Here is a 20355-nt window from a genome sequence, read left to right as displayed (position 1 = left end):
GGTTCTGATGATATAGGAGTATGGATTCCAGGAAATGGGAATTCTAGAAATCCTAAGAAAAGAAAAGCCAAGAATTGATCACATGTCCTGGTGTTAACTTCCAATCTCCAGTGTCCTTTTGCAAAATAGTAATTTACCAACTGAGAATTTACTGAAATAGTTGAAACTGCTTATTAATACTAGCCACTTAATTACCAAACCATCAAGCGCTGTAGGAAGCAGTACAAATGTCAAGCTCTTGAAGTGGGAGACCCAACCTAGATGAAGCTTTAGAAAGATTTCTGCTCCCTTAGTCTTGTTTGAACTGATTTGTGCATGTGTTTGTGTTTTACCATTTAATGATTCATTGAATGGAAAGGCTGCCATTCAGGCAGAGTAAAAGAACAGAACTCAACTTTGTGAATCTTTCAAAAAAAGAGGACTTCCAGTGGCTCTGCGGACGACGAGGACGGTCTCCATAGACCGCCAGCCACCCGATCTGTAAAAACTGCCCTGACAGCGCTAAACAGCTGTCCGGCGGTTTGAAAAAACTCTCCTTCGGGCAAAGAAGGAGAGGAGAGTCGGAGGGGGTGGGTAGAGCTCCCCGAAAGTCACTGGATTAATTCCAGGGACTCGGAGGGTGAGAGCTCCCCAGTTCACCCCTCCCATTGCTCCAGATCGCTGGTGCCTCTGTTAATCAGAGCAAGACGTCTGCGTCCAATTCTGCCGGCAAACAGTGAGTTTTAATGATTTCTAACAAGGCAGACAGAGCGGAAGCAAGAGTGCAAGCTTTCTAAAAGAAACAGAACTTAACTCCGTGAACACATTGTTGCAAACGGAGCTCTCTTGAGCTGGAGGCTGGAGAGGAAGCCTTTGTTATGGGCGGAAGGGAAAGTGAAAGTTAAAGGGAAACTGCTTGTTAAGAGCCCTCTGCCTGAAGAGTAAACTGCTGGGGATTGAGTATAGCTTGAAGAGAGGATTGTTTATTTTGGAAAAACTTTGAAATATACTTTGTAAGACTGTTTATAAGATTCTGTGGCTGTAAAAGGAAAAAACTCTTTTTAAACTAAAATGGCTGCTAAACAACTAAAGCCACCAACTTCTAAAGGGGGAGGAGGTTCCCCTGTAGTGACTCAAAAACAACAACTTCCGGCTGATACACAATCACAAGACCTTAAAGAATTTATAATGGGTGCCCTGAACAATCAGACAGAAATGATGAAAGAATTTTCAGAGGAGCTAAAGAAACTTACAAGTGTGGTGGAGGAAAAACATGATGAAATAAGAGATGACATTGTTTATGCAGTTTCAGGACTGGCTACTCATATGTTAAAGATTGAGGAGAGAGTACGGGAAATTGATGATGCTAACTTGGAGCTTGCAACTAAAGTAGGAGAGGTTATGATACAAACAGAGAAAGTGGATGACGAAATGGTTATGTTACAATACAGATCAATGGAATTTGCCCTGAGGCTGAGAGGTTTGAAAGAAAAGAGTGGTGAAAATTTAAAAGATGTTTGCTCCAATGCTTTAGCAGAGCTGATCTCAGAAAGGCCAGAAGATGTGGCAATTCAAATGGACAAAATTTACAGGGTCAATTCCTGGCTGGCAAAACAAAAGCAGCTACCAAGAGATGTGGTGATTTATTTTACAACAAGGAGAGTTAGAAATGACATTTTGCAAGCTTCTTACAGAAACAAGACTAAAGTGGAGGGACAAGAGCTGGTGGTCCTGAAAGAGCTTCCTCCTAAAATGTTAAGAGACAGAAAGCAGTTTGGTTTTTTGGTGAATGAACTAAGAAACCAGCAGCTCCAGTACAGATGGGATGTCCCATTTGGGATAATAGTGATATACGCTGGGCAAAGACATCGTTTAAACACAGTTGGAAAGGCAAAAGATTTTTATGCCAATGTTTTAAAGGCTGGAAGGCCACCCTCACCAGGGGGTGCTAGAAAGCAATTGGAAATTACACAACAAGAGAAAGATGGAGGGCAACCACAAACTTATGCTCAAGCACTAGCTGGAGGAGCCAATCTGGAAGAAGATCCACTATTGAGTGGGGGTCCACCACCAACCCTTGAGTCATTAACGATGATACAGCTGCCAAAAGATCAACGATTGACAAGAGCTACTTACAAACAACATCTGCACAACAGCCTCAAGATTCAACCCAACAAGCCCAAAAAACACAAGCAATGGGAGGAGCTAGGCCGAAGTCTAAAATGGCGGAGGAGGTTCAGCTGATGCTCTCAAAGCTTGGAGCGCCCAGAGATGGCACATAAATTTTTATCTTGGAATGTTAACCGTTTAAATTCTCCACAAAAAAGAAAGAAAATATTTCACTATTTGAAGCAATTTCAGAACGATGTCATTTGTTTGCAAGAAACGCATATTAAATCCTCAGATCAAAAGTACTTGATAAATTCGAAATTAGGTACACATTTTGTGGCATCAGCACCAGAAAAGAAAAATGGCCTAGTTATATACGTTAAAAGAGGCTTAGTGGCCAATTTAATTGAGGCTGACACTCAAGGTAGATATATTGCAATCGAATTAACAACACAGAATGGGAAGCTGCTTGTAATTGGAGTATACGCACCTAATCAACAACAAGATAAATTTTACAAACTTTTACATACCAAAATATTACAATGGGATTATTGATCTTTACTTCTAATGGGTGATTGGAATGGGGTATTAAATACCCAGAAAGATAAAAAAAAGTCTTTCCAAGATTTCCATGCATGCTAAGTTGCCTAAATCCTTTTTTGATATCTTGGAGGATATGAAGCTCAGAGACATTTGGAGAGAAAGGAACGTATTGGAGAGTGATTTTACTTTTTTTTCAGATAGGCATCAATCTTTTTCTAGGATTGATTTTATATTAACTACAAATGATCTTTTTTCTAGGGTGAAGAGTACGAAGATATGTCCAAGAACTTTAACTGATCACAGCCCGGTTTGGGTGGAACTAGAGCAGGAAAGAGGGGAAAGGAGGTCTTGGAGGTTAAATGAGAATTTATTTAGATATGAAGATAACTTGTGTGAGCTTAAAAAACAAATGAAAGAATTTTTTATTAACAATATGAATAAAGGAACTTCGATGGAGATGGTATGGGATGCGTGTAAGGCATATATGAGAGGAACATTAATTTTTTTGAATAATAAATATAGATTAAAACAACAAAACAGACGGAAAGAGATAGAGGAGGAAATTAAAAAGAAAGAACAATTGCTTATAATTAACCCGGGAGATAAAAAGGCAAAAGATATGATTAATATTTTAAGAGAGCAATTTAATATGTTAATGGCTGGGCAAGTAGCAACCAGCATACAATATGCCAGACATAATACATTTTGTAATGCTAATAAACCTGGGAGATGGTTGGCTTACACGATGAGGAAAAAACAGAAATCACGTGTTATAGACAAGATAGAATTTAGAGGTAAAGAGATTTATCAACAGAATTTAATAAAAAAGGCTTTTTTGGAGTTCTATACAAAGTTATACGCTAAAGATGCAATTCAAGATGTTGATATTGATAGATATTTAAAGATGGAGATTCCTGAATTAACGCTGGAACAGAGAGAGAGATTGAATCAGCCAATAACTTCCGAGGAAATTGTTGGGGCAATTAAACAATTAAAAATAGGTAAGGCTCCGGGAACAGATGGACTAACAGCTGTTTATTATAAACATTTACAATCTGAAATGTTAGAACCACTCAAAATTTTATTTAATAAAATACAAGTAGGAGGAGGAGTACCACCTTCTTGGAAAACAGCCTTTGTCTCACTAATTCCAAAGGAGGACCAAAATTCCATTAAACCTGAGAATTTCAGGCCAATTTCACTTCTGAATACTGATTATAAGATTTTTGCTAAAATATTAGCTAATAGATTAATGCCAGTTATGCAACAAATAATTCACAATGATCAATCAGGGTTTATAAAAGGGAGACAAATGAGATATAATGTTAGACAAATTGTAAACTTACTGGAATATTTGGAAAAAAATAATCAAGTCCCTGCAGCGTTTATATTTTTGGATGCAGAGAAGGCATTTGATCGTTTGAACTGGCAATTTTTGTTCAAAATAATAGAGAAAATGACTTTGGGGAATATTTTACACAATCAATTAGAGCGATATACCAGTAGCAAACAGCACAAATTATAGTTAATGGAGGTTTAACAGAGGCTTTTAAAATTGAGAAAGGAACAAGGCAGGGGTGTCCTCTGTCCCCACTATTATTTATTTTGACTTTGGAGGTACTATTGAACAAGATACGTGATTCAGAAAAATTGAAGGGTATTGTAATTAGACAACAAGATTATAGATTAAGAGCATTTGCAGATGACTTGGTTATTACTTTATCCCAACCTATAGAGTCGGCTCCATATATATTGGATATAATTGATCAATACGGGAAAGTATCAGGATTTAAAGTTAATTCACATAAGACAAAGATGATAGTTAAAAATATGACTATACTTGAAAGAGATAAACTAGCAAGATTAACAGATTTTGAAATAGTTAAAAAGGTTAAATATCTAGGGGTATACATAGCAGCTTCAAATACAAAATTATACAAAAACAATTATGAGGTACTTTGGCAGAAGGTACAGAAGGATATGGAAAATTGGAAAAAATTACAGTTGTCTTTATTGGGAAGAATTGCAGCAATTAAAATGAATGTTTTACCTAGATTTTTATTTTTGTTCCAAATGATACCTGTGCTTAAGAAAGATGAAAATCTGAGAGAATGGCAGAAAGGTGTTAATACTTTTATTTGGGCTGGGAAAAAACCCAGAATAAAAATGAAAATTATACAAGATACACGTGAAAGAGGGGGTCTTAAAATGCCTAATTTAAGATTATATTATGAAGCAGCGGTTTTATCACAAATTAGTGATTGGTTTAATTTAACTGAGGGGAGAATTTTGAATTTAGAAGGTTATGATTTGTTATATGGATGGCATGCCTATTTTGTTATATGACAAAAAAGTGGATAAAGTATTTAAGGTTCATATATTAAGAAATGCTTTGTTAAGGGTTTGGAAAAAATATCAATATAAGTTAAATTATAAGATACCTTTATGGGCAAATCCTAGACATGCAATAGAAAATATAAGTATAGAACAAAAACAGGAGGTGATTACCTATAAAGAGCTTCTTATTATGGAAAGGTGGGTAATGTATTTGAAATCTTTAGATATACTGAGAGAAGAAGGTATAATTTATACATGGTTTCAGTACGGTCAACTTCAAGCTAGATGGAAGGAAGATCAAAAAACTGGCTTTGTGCAAAATGAGGAGAATTTGGTAAAACAAATTAGAGATCAAAAACAAATGCATATTAAAAGGTTGTATAATGTTTTATTGGAAATAGATTCTGAGACGGAATTGGTTAAAGACTGTATGATTAAATGGGCACAAAATTTTCAAGAGCCAGTAATGATGGAGACTTGGGAAAAGATTTGGATTAGAAATGTGAAATTTACACAAGCACAAAATTTAAGAGAAAATTTTTATAAAATGTCTTATAGATGGCATTTAGATCCTAAAAAATTATCATGTATGTATTCTAATGTGCAAGCTAAAAGTTGGAGATGTGACTGTGATGATGCAACTTATTATCATATATGGTGGACTTGTAGAAAAATCAAAGCATTTTGGATAAAGATTTGGTGGGTGATGCAGAATATTCTTAAAAAGAGACTGAAATTTACTCCACAGTTGTTCTTACTGGGTATAACTACGGACTGTACAGTTGCAGAGACTAAATTGATTTTGAACTTGATAACAGCAGCAAGATTGTTGGTAGCACAACACTGGAAGAAGGACTTTTTGCCTACTATTGATGACTGGATATTGAAAGTAACTAATTTAGCTGAAATGGCTAAAATTTCAGCATATCTGAAGGATCACACACATGAAAGGTACATACAGGACTGGAGAAGATGGATTGATTATATACAAAATAAGTATCAGACCAAAAAATATCAAATAGTTTATGAATGATTTCTTTTATTTGTATAAGCGTTATATAAGTGATATTAGAAATATTATGTTTAAGAAATAGGATTTTATATATGGGGGGTTAAGAAATTTTTTTTTAGGGGTGTTAGTTTAATGATTGGTTATGCAATTGAGTTTATTGTTAAAGGTCAATAGAAATACCTTGTGTTCTGCTCTGGGAAGTTGGGGAGGGGGAGGGGGGGGTTGGGAGGGGGGGCTGTGGGGAAATTGTGTTTGTTTTTAAAACTTTTTCAATTAAAAAAAAAAAAACCACTCTCAGAATGGTGCTTTTCAGCTCATTGCATGATCTGTTCCTGATGAAATAGCAGTGGAATTGTTTGTGTGAAGGAACAAATGGTGTGGAATTTTCACATTAATGAATCTTTGTTTGTGCAGCCATTGAGAACTGGGCATGCATATGTAAAATTAGTTTTCAATGGTGTTCTACCCAGTCATCCTCTTCCTTTGTAAATAAACAGAAGCTGCAAGAATGAAAGGTAAAGGCTAGTAGGACATTAGAGGAGACAAACTTTGGTACATGGAAGCAGATTAAACCTTTGCAAACAACATGAATAAACTTGAATTATTTCTATTCCCATTATCAAAGTGGTCAAAGGCAATGTGGAGATGAATAAATAGGAGTCTTACAGATATATTATGGTCAGTTTGATGGCTTTGGATTTTTCTTTTGGGATAGAGCAGGGACGGGTTTCAAAACCCGTCACTACCGGTTTGCTCATGGGCGCGTGCGCACACATTTGCACATGCGCAGAAGCATCTGGGCAGCTGGGCAGAGCCTCCCGCCACCACCACTACCGGTTCAGCCAACCCAGGGTAGCAACCCACCACTGGGATAGAGGTTTATTTGTAAAGCATTTTAATCTCAAGTGCCCTACAGTCTTTATATAGACCTAAATATCTTCAACACTCCCAGTTCCCCATCTCTTGATCATTTCCTATTACCAAAATATAAACAATTTATTCCTTTGGTTTTACATGGCAAAAAAATACCTTGATTCTCTCACACTCAGTTTGTTGTCCAAAACAACATGTACTCAGAGTACTGAGCAGTAAAATCCAGTAAAAGCAGTAAAAAAATAAAAGCAGGAATAGAAGTACTAAAAAAAGTGGGATGCTTTTTTGCTTTTAAACATATTTTTAAAAGTATAAAATTTATTTATGTTTGTGCACGTGAACACACTAGGACATTTTTTTTACTTCGCATTGACATGCAGTGATATCTAAAACAATACAAAACATACTTTTTCTCCATACAATCCCTCTGTGGTAAATAGAGAGAGGTTCAAAGACACCCTACTTTATTCACAGCAATCCGCCTGCTTCTCAAGCTGCCATTGACTAACTAACTTGTTTTGTAGACTAAATCCATCAAGTCATATTTGTCTAACAGATCTAACTATTTTTAGGATTTCACGGAGCTGGAGAGTTGGGATGGTTACAGTTTCGTCACTTTGCATTCAAAATGCCTAGTTTGATCAGTCTTCATTTGTTTCTGTTATTGCAACTTTACGCTATGGGAATACATTAATTTAATAAATAACAGCAAAATGTTTTTTCCAATGGTCAAATGATATTGCACCACATATTATACAATATATTACAAGAATATGTTGTATATAGTTCAGCACAGTGCAATATGATATTATAATGGAAGAAAACTTATTTTTTCTAGGAATAATTTGCAACAGGTTCTTATTAAAGATATGATGGAATATTTTGTTTTTCAATCAATAGAAAGATATTCTGGATCAACAGCAGCAAGAAAGATATGATGCAGATTTTCATGGCATATGCATGTTTTGTGACCAGCTTTTTTTGGGTAACAGGTTAGTACCGAATATTTTACAGTATGTTTTTATGTTCATGAACATCCTGATGCTGTATAATTGGGGAAAGTTCAGATGGGGTTTCACAGAACAGTTTTCAGACATTGTTATTATATTATGCTTACAGTTTAGGGTAGTTGCCTATAGCAAAAGTGTGAACCACATAACTCAACAGCTATTGGCTTTTGTTGATCCTTAGCCATTGACTTTACCCAATAGGTTAATTGTAATCAGTGGTGAAATGTAAAATTCGTTACTACCAGTTCTGTGGGCGTGTCTTGGTGGGGGTAATGTGACTGGCCAACTTTTTTACTTTTTTAAAGCATTTTTTACAACCTATTCAGGCGAATAGGTTGTAAAAAAATGCTTTTAAAAGGTTAAAAAAAAAAAAAGGGTCTGAGAACCGCACGCCGCAGCTGTCAGACTGGTTCCTCTCTGCTGTTCTCACCAAACTCCAAAAAACCAAGATTTTTCAAACAGCCTTCTTCCAATTGGATTTCATATTGTCATCTTTTATTTTATTTCTATTCTTGCAGTGTTGCTGTGTTTTTATTTATGTACGGGATTGTTTGATATCAGGTTTTTTTCTACGTATGCGAGCCACTAAGAGTCATTTTTATGAGGCTGCATAAAATATGTTTAATAGTATTTTATAAACATATGTTTACTATTTAAATAAATAGTAACTATATTACTATTATATATTATTACATTATATATATGTGTGTGTGTGTGTGTGTGTATGTGTACAGTTAATATCTCGGGTTTCTTCCCGTGTAATTGTAAACATATCCTTAAAAGGGTAGTAGCGATGTTTCGACGAAATCGCATTCATCATCTTCTGGCTGATGTTCTCAGTTTGGTGCTTATGGGCAAACTGTGTGATCGTAACTGACGTTTTTCTATGAAAAGAGGCAAAGGTGTATTCTGATTGGTCGACAGTGTTGTTGTATTCTGATCGGCTGATGACGTAACTATATTTTGATTGGGTGGAAGCACTGTTGCTTGGTTGTGGGTCAATGGATAAGTTATGCTGGAACTGGTGGCAACACAGGCCGCCTTTGATCTATGGTTTATATTTTGTGTTAAGATTCGTCTGTCTATGAGAGCAGGTTTCCAAATAGTAGGCAGACGGGAAGTGTCATCACTTTATTCATACAATATGGTCTTTTCTCTATTTCAATGGCCTCTCTGATTATTCTGCCATTGAGATGTTCTATTTTTGCAACTGTTTTTGTGTTATTAAAATTAATATTATGTCCTGTGGCATTTATGTGTTGTACTAATGATAATGTGTATTCTTTCTTTTGTACTGAGTTTTTATGTTCCTCGATGCGCACACTCATTCTTCTGTTGGTCTGTCCAATATATGTTGAGGGGCAGGAAGCACACGGGATCTCGTATATGCCTTGATCTTCTAATTCTATTTTGTCTTTAGGGTTTCTCAGAATAGACAATATCTTTCTATCTGTGCAAAATATGGTTTTGATGTTGTGTCTATGCAGTACTTTGCTAATTTTATCCGTTGTCTGACAGGCCTGAAAGTGATGATTGGAGATTTCATCCCACCATGGCCAATTAACATCTTTTATCAACATAGGAAAAACCCTGATTACAAAAATATCACACATTTATACCTATGAATTAAAAGGAATAAATATTTGACCTTTACAGGGAGGAGTCATAAAATATGGGTGTGTCTGGCTGAAGAGGTTCAAAAAAACCGAAATAGTGCTATCCCAGTCTCCCATAAGTCTCAGAATAAACAACATAAAATGTCTGACAGGCCTGAAAGTGATGATTGGAGATTTCATCCCACCATGGCCAATTAACATCTTTTATCAACATAGGACAAACCCTGATTACAAAAATATCACACATTTATACCTATGAATTAAAAGGAATAAATATTTGACCTTTACAGGGAGGAGTCATAAAATATGGGTGTGTCTGGCTGAAGAGGTTCAAAAAAACCGAAATAGTGCTATCCCAGTCTCCCATAAATCTCAGAATAAACAACATAAAATGTCTGACAGGCCTGAAAGTGATGATTGGAGATTTCATCCCACCATGGCCAATTAACATCTTTTATCAACATAGGAAAAACCCTGATTACAAAAATATCACACATTTATACCTATGAATTAAGAGGAGTAAATATTTGACCTTTACAGGGAGGAGTCATAAAATATGGGTGTGTCTGGCTGAAGAGGTTCAAAAAAACCGAAATAGTGCTATCCCAGTCTCCCATAAGTCTCAGAATATACAACATAAAATGTCTGACAGGCCTGAAAGTGATGATTGGAGATTTCATCCCACCATGGCCAATTAACATCTTTTATCAACATAGGAAAAACCCTGATTACAAAAATATCACACATTTATACCTATGAATTAAAAGGAATATATATATATATATATATATATATATATATATATATATATATATATAATATAATTATATATTATTATAGTGGGACGCAGTGACTCAGTGGCTAAGACGCTGAGCTTGTTGATTGAAAGGTCGGCAGTTCAGTTCGAATCCCTAGTGCCGCGTAACAGGGTGAGCTCCCGTTACTTGTCCCAGCTTCTACCAACTTAGCAGTTCGAAAGCACATAAAAAATGCAAATAGAAAAATAGGGACACCTTTGGTGGGAAGGTAACAGTGTTCCGTGCGCCTTTGGCGTTTAGTCATGCTGGCCACATGACCACAGAGATTTCTTTGGACAGCACTGGCTCCTCGGTTTGAAATGGAGATGAGCACCGCTCCCTAGAGTCGGGAACGACTTAGCACGTATGTGTGAGGGGAACCTTTACCTTTACCTTTTTTAACTATATTATATTTTAAATTATTTCTATTATTTTTAGTTAACAAAAGTTCAAAGTTTCAACATACTGAAACTTAACAAAGCAGAAAGTTTTGAATCCTGGAATCTCAAAATGATAGGTAGGCTGTGCCCTGCTCACCCTGAATATCATTCTGGTTCTCTATATTATTCTATTTTTGATACAACTATTCAGCCCAGCAAATAGTATGATATGAACATGGGAATGAGCCAGGATGTGTGGGCTCCACTCTCTGAACTTCAAACAGCATTTAACCAAGACAGGAATTACTGAACTGAGACTTGAGAGGGGAGGGGAGGCAATATGTTTGGTTTGCTGTATCTAAATAATCAATGAATTACAGTAGTACTACTTTGTGAGTGGAATCTACATAGTGAGTGATTATCGCTCCAAGTAATAAAATTGATTTCTGTATTATCTTTGTATAGTCTTTGCTTTAAATAAATATATGTGCTTCTGTTTGTTTGCCACCAGTGTTTCCATTCTAATGAGGTATGAAATATATTGCCCACCCTCCTCTGTTGAAATCATTTGTCTTTTCTGCTGCAGTCTGAAATGCATAATTACCATATTGATCAAAATCAGTAATTGATTTTGGTTTTAAAGATGCAGATGATGTTGTGATATGCTGATATGAGAAGGAAATAACTTGCAAATATATGCGTCAAAAATCTTTGCTGCTAGAAAGTTATTCAATAATAGTTTTATTGGTCTGAAATTCACATTTTTCTTTGGTTAAGCACAAATTCTATCAGTAAAAGAATCACTACAGTTATTTAGTCACTCGTTGAACGTATTTCAAGTAGCATTTGTGAATTTCTGAATATTAAGAGTTGCTTTGAATATTATTCATCTCTGCATGCTGTTTACAGTGAAATTGGAAGTCTAAGCAAAAGGATAAACTACCTTCATTCTAGCAGCACTGCTTAATTCCAAGCATTATGGTTTTCATTTGAGTATATTTAATGGTGCCCTAAAATGTAGGTAGAAGAAGAAAAAGATACACCTGTATTTTGTTTCTTTTATTTTGTAGGTCAGTCCTTGTCAATCACATGGCAAAAGATCATGCATTCAATATTGGATTGCCAGATAACATTGTGAACTGTAAGGAGTTTTTGGATGTTCTTCAGAAAAAAATTGACAGGTACCTATTTGTATATGGCCAAGAATTAAAACCTGGGTAAATTGTCTGGCTTCTCAAACCTGGGTAAATTGTCCAAAATTGGGAAAAAGTGACACAGGAAAGGATAGCGCAAGCACAGCCAGTGTCAACCCTGAAGCTGGCCTGACTGAGACCATTTTAAGACTTCAGCGCTGAGACACTGGAGAAGAGGTATAGGGAGGAGGGAATAGAGATAGTTGGGGTTTATAGTCAAAACAAAATACTTTCTCTTGGGAACCAAAGACGTTCTTGCAGCTGCTCGGAAGGAGAGGACTGGAGTCACCTAGCAACTGGACAGTATCCTGATTGGACCATGTGAATGATTGTTCTGAGAAAGTGAAAAACTTTTAATTAGGTGAAAACCGCAGGAATAGGCAAAGTCAGTTTTCACCAGCCTGTGCCAATATGACTTATCCAATAAACTTATTCTTTGAGGAATTTACCTACCTCAGAGTTTTGTTTGCTATGCGTATGTTACTTGGAACCCTGACAGCCAGGACATTTCAATTAATTTAAAGTGGTTTATTACCGTATTTTTTGGACTATAAGATGCACCGGTATATAAGACGCACCAAGATTTTGAAGAGGTAAGCAAGAAAAAAAAGTTTTTGCCCTCCCCGTCCCCCAGAAGCACTCTACAGGCCTCCCAAACCCTCTGTGTGTCCCGTTTTTGCGAAAAACAGGCCCGTTTCTTGAAAATATGTGATGCGCCGGGGGTGGCTTCAGGAAGCCAAAAATGGCTGTGTTCGGTGTATAAGACACACCAACATTTCCACCCTCTTTGGGGGGGGGAGTGTGTCTTATACTTCAAAAAGTACAGTAATATTGGGTAAAAAGGATCTTCTGATAGAAAAGTTTGAGAATGAAGGACAAAGTCTGGGAAGCACTGAATTAAAGTATCTGCATAAGTGGTATGTGATATTAGTTTTGTCTATGGAGATTCTCAGTCATTCAGTCACAATTGTCCCAAAGGTACTTTTTCAAGAGTCAATCGTTTTTCTTTGAAGACTTTTCACTTCTCACCCAAGAAGCTTCTTCAGCTCTGACTGAATGGGGAATAGAAGGATTTATGCTCCTTGGAAAAAGTTGGTCATTTGCATTCTTTTAGCGAGTCGTCGAGGCCACATGGAGGTTTATCTGTTGTCAGGGTCACCTGATTAGTGCAAATGGGAATGGAGCCTTCTTGGAACTGTTGAAAGGACTGTGTTGTAGACTGGAAATAGATAATGTCATATCCGTCCCCCTCTGTTGAGAGAGGGCTGTTCAATTTTGACATAGATGGCACAGGAAGGGTTCACCAAACATATCAACTCTGTGGACAAATACATCAATTTCACATGGGAAAGTGTTAAGGAAAATAGTCTAGCCTTCCTGGACTGTTCAGTACACATCAAAGAATACAGAAGCCTGTAAACATTGAAGTTTACAGAAAACCCCTATACACAGATCAATAATTACATTTTGATTCCCACCACCCACTGGAGCATAAAATGGGAGTCATCAGAATCCTACACAACCGAGCTGAAGGCCTGCCTATGAGCAAAAATGGGAAAGACAAAGAACTAAAACATATCAAGGAAGCCCTCAGAACGTGTGGCTATCCCAAATGGGCCTTCATCAAATCTCAAAAAAGACCCTACAGGAGCTCCTCCATAGCAGACAACAAAGAATACAATAATTGAAGCAACATTATCATTCCATACGTTGCAGGAATATCGGAGAAGCTTAGGAGGATTTTCAGCCAACACAACATACTTCAAACCCAAGAATACCCTAAGGCAGAAACTTGTCCACCCCAAGGATAAAACACCCAGACACAAACTAAGCAATGTGGTACGTGCAGTAAAAGGCAATGAGCCATATCTCTCATATAATAATGCATATCTCTGCATTAGGGAAACAAAACAACCATTTCATAAACACATGGCACAACATAGGAGAACAAACCCATCAGGACTAGATTCAGCAGTCCATCTGCATTTGAAAGACAAAGGCCACTCTTTTGAAGACAGCAAAGCCCACATTTTGGACAGAGAGGACCACTGGTTTGAAAGATGGGTCAAAGAGGCTATCTATGTCAAAATTGAACAGCCTTCTCTAAACTAGAGTGGGCGGGATATGACATCATCTATCTCCAGTCTATAACACAGTCCTTTCAACAGTCCCAAGAAGGATCCACACCAGTGATGGGTTTCTAGTGGTCTGCCCTGGTTCGGGTGAACCAGTAGTGGCGGCGACGGGAGGCTCCGCCCACCCGCCCAGACATCATCACGGTCACTCTGCGCATGCACAGAATGTTCTGCGCAGAAGCGCCCTGCGTGCGCACTCCTGATTCCGAACCGATAGCAAAGGTAAGTGGAACCCACTACTGCTCCACACCCATTTGCACTAATCAAGTTTGACCCTGATGACACAGATAAACCTCCAGGTGGCCTTAACAACTCACTGAAAGAATGCAAATGACCAGCTTTCTGTAAGGAGTATAAATCCTTCCATTCCCCACCATCCAGTCAGAGGTGAAGAAGCTTCTTGGATAAGAAGCTAAACATCTTCAAAGAAAAACCAGAAAGTCTAATTGCCTCTTGAAAAAGCACCCTTATGTTATTAGTTTTGTTTTATAATGGTAGCTCCACATTCTGTTTTAAATTTATATATTTACTTTCTCTTTTTTCTTCTCTTTTTTAATAAATAAAAAGTTGAATTACCACTGTTCTGAATGTTTTATCTTTTCTGAAACTGTCTATTACTGATTTACCTGACATCTATTTAATCATGGAAGGATTTGGGAGGCTTTTAACATTGCTGTGAGTTAATTATAAAATAAGTCATATTGTTGTGGGTTAGTTATAAAATAAGTGATATTTGAGCCTAGATTCCGGGCACTTTAATTTTTATTTTTAGATTTTTTTATTCTGTCTTTTTTTCATATGCAGTTCATGGCACAAAAATACCAATATTCTTTCCTTCTGTTTTCCCTCTATAACGACCCATAAGGTGAGTTGGGATAAGAGAGAGAGAATGATTGGCTCAAAGTCACCCAGCTGGTTTTTCATACCTAAAGTGGGATTAGAATTCACAGTCTCCTGGTTTATAGGCTAACACCTTAACCATTACATTAAACTGCCTCTCCAGTTTAACAATTGAACAGAGTTGATTTTGGATGCTGCAGAGGTTGCTTGAATAATTTATTAACAAAAGTTTTCTTAAATATCTTTCTGATGCCTATAAAGAGAGTCTTACATATTTAAAAATGAACCAGTTTGGTTAGCATCACAAGTAATTTTGCTAATTGATAGTATTATAATAATTTCATTTTTCTTTTGCTAACTCCTAGTTTCCAATGTTTATACTGTGAAAAAACATTTGGGGATAAGAACAAACTCAAGGACCACATGAGGAAGAAGCAACATCGTAAAATCAATGCTAAAAACCAAGAATATGACAGATTTTATATTATTAATTATTTGGTAAGCTGTATGTATACATATATATATTTAATTTATATTTCCTTTTAATTATATTGAATTAATACCAAGTTGCATTTTAGATCAACAATAAAATACCAACTATTAATGTGCTTCATGCACAGACGGGTGATCATTTAACTGGGTTCAGTCAAATGACTGTTTCAGTTTTTGAACAACTAAAAGTGGCTATTATTGGCTGTTAATTTGGGGCTACAGAATCAATTGTAAGGTTACAAAATCAACTGTAACAGTTGATATAATTTAAGTTGGTATAATTTAAGAACAGCCTGTGCCTTTAAATTGTAAAGGAAATAGCTACAAAACTGTAGTAATAACATAGACCATAAAAGCTACTGTGAAGCAATTATGGAACTCAGAACTCTATTATAATGCTATAAAATCATATCATTACAATTTTAGATTTTAAAAAAATAAGTTTATCAATTTTAAAATAACTATATAGTATAGTAAAAATAAGATATAAGTGAATCTGTGTTATCTGTAATACACCATAACTGTTGGGGATTGAGAATTTTACAGGCAATTCTGTCTCTTTGTTTGGGTTATTCAGAATTAAAGCACTTTTTCCTTGTTGGCAGTTATCTTCTTGTTGTCAACCTTTACCTTAGAATTTGTCAAGAAATCCTTCCAACTTAATAGTTAGTTGATTAATTGCTTGGCAGCCTTAAGTGGTTGAGATACACTTACAGTACATAAAGACTCTCAGGTTGCAAACCTTCATTAGTTAATGCAATGTATTACAATTCTTAATTTCAGAATTCTTGCAAATAATTAAGCAATATTTTAAATTGTTTAGAAAAAATATAGTAGGCACACAAAACATGTGCTGTGTTCCAATCCTCATGGTAATTTGGGAGTTTTAGATCCTCTGGACATTTCTGAACTCATGAAATGAAGAGGTAATTGGATTGAATATAAATACTTTGTCATTTCACAATTTTAGGCAATACAGATACCTCCTGCGTTAAATCGCATGTTTTAAATTGGCAATAAAAGGCCAAGCTCTTGTCACAATGTCCAAAGATCACATAGTAGCTATGTACTGATTTATTTTTGTTGGATCACTTGCAGTACCCAGAGAAATCCAAGTAAAAATCACCAGTGATAAAACTGAAAGTCAAGAAAGTTAACCTATATCACCAAATTATTTGTATCTTGTTCATTCTGAAGAACAGGTAATCCTCGAGTTACGACAGTTCATTTTGTGGCTGTTCGAAGTTACGCAATAACTCCCCCAAGTGTCCCCCAAAAAGTCCCGAAATTACGAATGTTGAAGCACCACAGCAGTCATTTGCCCTTACAAACAACCGCAGAGGCATTGCAACATTCAACCTATTCCCCCCTGCTTGCCAAAACTGATTCCCCTCCTCCCATCCTACTGCACCAGACTCACCTTGCAAAGAACTGTCTCCGCTCTGCTGTGGTTTCTTTGCCTTGAGGTTTTTGAAAGCTCCCCGCACAAAATTGATAGCTTGCTCCATCATCCAGTCAGCTTGGCCCTGTTCTCTGCCCGCCTCTTCCTCCTCCTCCTCCAGTTTTTCCAGCTCTATTCTCTGTTCCACTGGGGACTGCCACAGTTTCCGCAGGTGAAAGTCACCTCCAAGGGCTTCTCTTCCCAGTCCTTCCTTCCAATGCCCAGGGACCACCATTCAGAGAGATCCAGCCAGGAAAGGGGCCTGGATGAAGCCTCCCCCCAGCATTCGGTCTCCTGGTCACTCGCTTGAGCTGACATTGTGTGCACGGTCCCCACGTTAGAAGTGATGTCCTTTCCAGGCTGATCACAATTGCAGATTCTGCTTAATGTCAGACCTGCCCCAGTTTAATCCCTTAAGGAAATAAAACTCTTGACTCCATTTGAAGTGAAAGGCACTTTTACTAAGGAATACTGATTGCAGTAGAATCAAGTGGAATCTGAAATTCCCACTCAGCAATACAGAACTAAAACCCCAGTTTCCCTAGACCTCCCCCCGTAGTCCATAGCATAGCCAATCCAGCATCACTGTGATATTATGATAAACTCTGAGATGTTTGGGTTGGTGAAATTCCACACTCAGGGCAAACGAACTTGAGGATGCCAGGGCACCAGCACAAATTGGATTCCAGGCTGCTCTGTTCTTCTTCAACTGTCAATTCCCCCTCCCAATTTCCAATCATAAAAGTGTGCAGCAATCTCATCATTTCCCCCCCTTATTAAAAAAAACTTCATTGTCACTTTAAATGTACACTAATTGGTGTACATTAAAATGAAAATTTGTTACATACAGCTCTCAAAGGGTCACCATCTCCAATATACACTACATAAACATGACAAAGAAAGAAAGAAAAATTATGTATATACCCACATATATTATATGATACAGAGAAACAACATAGTCTAATTCGCATGTATAGATGTACATGATGAGAAAAACGAATCTTGAGAGTTTACCAGAAGGATGGCATAGGGAACAAAGCTGTTACAGAATCGGGTAGTCCTGCTAGAAATACTGCAAAACCTCCTCCCAAAGGGAAGCAACAGAAACAGACCGTAAAGTGGGTCTGTGGCAGGTATGGGTTTCACTTACCTTTGCTACTGGTTCACTCGCGTGAAGCTTCTGTGCGTGCAAAGCTTCTGCATATTTGATGACGTTGGGTGGATGGGCTGAGCCTCCCGCCACCGCTGCTACTGGTTCACCTGAACCGGGGCGAACCGGTAGGAACCCACCACTGGTGTATGGGGTCTCTAACAATGCTTTGAGCTCTAAGCACAGGCGCTTTTAAGCAATATCCTAAATAATGGGAAGCGAGCTTCCTATAATCTTCTCAGCTGTCCTTACCACTCTCTGTACGGACCTTCTAGCTGAGGCACTGCTACCATCAAACCAAACAGTGATGCAGCTTGTTAAAATGCTCTCAATCATTCCTCTGTAAAAAGTGGCCAGGACAGAAGGAGAAAGATGTACTCTCCTCATCCAACACAGGAAATGCAGATGCTGGTTTGCACACTTCACTAAGGATGACATGTGGAGAGACCAATTCAGATTGTTAATTATCTGCACCCCCAGATACTTAATACGGTTGACCATCTCTACAGCTCTACAGCTGCATCCTTGATACTGAGTGGAGTATGACCATGATGGCTTTTTCTAAAATCTATGATGATCTCCTTTGTTTTATTAACATTTAGAACCAGGTTACTTTTATTGCATCAGTCCACCAGAGTCTTCACCTCTTCCTTATAAGCATCTTCGTTATTGTTCTGGATAAGGCCCACCATTGCCGTGTCATCTGCATACTTCACAAAATGATTTGTAGCAGATTTGGCACAGCAGTCATAGGTCATCAAGGTGAACAATAGCACACTCAAGACACAGCCCTGTGGGGAACCTGTACTCAAGGAGATGGAGTTGGAAACTTTTCTTCCAACTTGCAGAAACTGGGGTCTATCAATAAGGAAATCAAGTATCCAGTTACATAAAGGAATATTAAAACTTAATAGGCCCAGTTTGTTCACCAAATGCTGAGGAATGATTGTCTTGAATGCTGAACTAAAATCAACTCATCTGCACATAAATATTCTCCTCCTCCAGGTGCGCCAAGCTAAGATGAAGCACACAGGAAGTGCATCATCTATAGAGTGGTACTTCTGGTAAAGGATTATATGGTTTCATGCCTTCTCCCTACATTTGACTCATTACAGTCAAATGTAGGGAGAAGGCATGAAACTATATAATCCTTTACCAATCTCTCAAAACACTTCATCATAATGGAAGTGAGTGCAACTGGACGGTAATCATTAAAGCATGTATTGGTTTTTTGAGCACTGGTACAATGATTGCAGTCTTAAAACATGACGGAATCATGGCCTGATGCAATGAGAGATTGAAGATGTCTGTGAGAACAGTGGCCAACTGGTCAGCACACTCCTTAAGTACTTGCCCAGGGGTATTATCAGGACCTATAGCTTTTTTCTTTTTTTTTTGTAAACAAGTTTTATTAACATTTTTTCCTTCATCACACATATTTTATGAACAGAGTGTTGTCCAGGTCACATCTTATACATCTTATATATATTAATTTTTATAATCTATTCCAATCTTCCCACTTTTTCCATATTCATCCCTTTTATATAATTCTTTATCACAAATTCATCATTTTTCACCATATCTTGTTATTTCATCTCTTCTTTCTCCCCCCCCCCCAAATACATTTTATATATTTCCAATTTCGGCCACAATATTCTTTTTCCATATTTCTTTATCTGATCTTAATCTCTTCTTAATACATAATACATAAACAGTATCACTATCCGCCCTTTAATTCCTAATTTCTTACGCTAACATCAATTAATTATCTTATTTCTCCTTTTGCAGAATATATTTCTCAAAATCCCCATCCCACTTTTTAACATTTCAATTTTGTCTCTTAATTTAACTTGTCTTCATAATTAAATCCAATTGCCATTTTATACTTCATTTGCTATTCTGTTTTGCTATAAGCAATATACATCATCATATTCACTTCTTACATTAAAACCCTTTAACTTAATTGACAGTCTACAATTAATAATATTAATAGAGTTCCCTTAAATCTACTAATAACCTTATTTCCCTTCCTCCTTTCCACTATTTTTTCCCTCTTTAACCATTTTCTCTTGGTCTCTCCAAAATTCCACTTCTTAATAATTTCCTCCTTTTATCCCATTCTTTTAACTACTTCTTTTTCTTTTTTTCTGTTTGTATTTATTATAGCTTTTCTCCTGAATCCTTTTTCTCACTTTTAAATATATTACTCAAGTAATTCTCCCCAAGCCTTTCCACTATTTCCTTCTTTTCCTTTTGATTGATTCTTTTGGGGAGAATATTCCCCCCCATCCACTCTTTTTTTGCCATTGTTAATCCCAGTGAAATCATCTAACTGCTTTTTGCATTCAATTCCTTTTCCTTCAATATTATTTTCTTGCTCCTCATTTATGCTCATTTTTTCCTGTTCTGTGTGTTCCAGCAAAATTTCTGACTTTTTATTACCCTTTA

At 36.9% G+C, this 20355-nt stretch overlaps 1 protein-coding gene across 1 annotated transcript in view; it reads left to right on the top strand.

Moving 5' to 3' along the window:
- ZNF277 (zinc finger protein 277) overlaps positions 1-20355 on the top strand; it is a 166934-nt gene that overhangs the window by 107927 nt on the left and 38652 nt on the right. Inside the window, exons 5-7 of the mRNA XM_070947134.1 lie at positions 7754-7845; positions 11727-11837; positions 15190-15322. Coding sequence (XP_070803235.1) covers positions 7754-7845; positions 11727-11837; positions 15190-15322 — 336 coding nt within the window. The remainder of the gene's footprint in view (positions 1-7753; positions 7846-11726; positions 11838-15189; positions 15323-20355) is intronic.

Source organism: Pituophis catenifer, unplaced genomic scaffold, assembly GCF_029215685.1.
Source record: "Pituophis catenifer annectens isolate HBS135680 unplaced genomic scaffold, rPitCat1.0.hap2 SCAF_7, whole genome shotgun sequence".
NCBI classification, from domain to species: Eukaryota; Metazoa; Chordata; class Lepidosauria; order Squamata; family Colubridae; genus Pituophis; species Pituophis catenifer.
The sequence above is the reverse complement of the archived record's forward strand: the minus strand, read 5'-3'. Positions and strand labels throughout refer to the sequence as shown.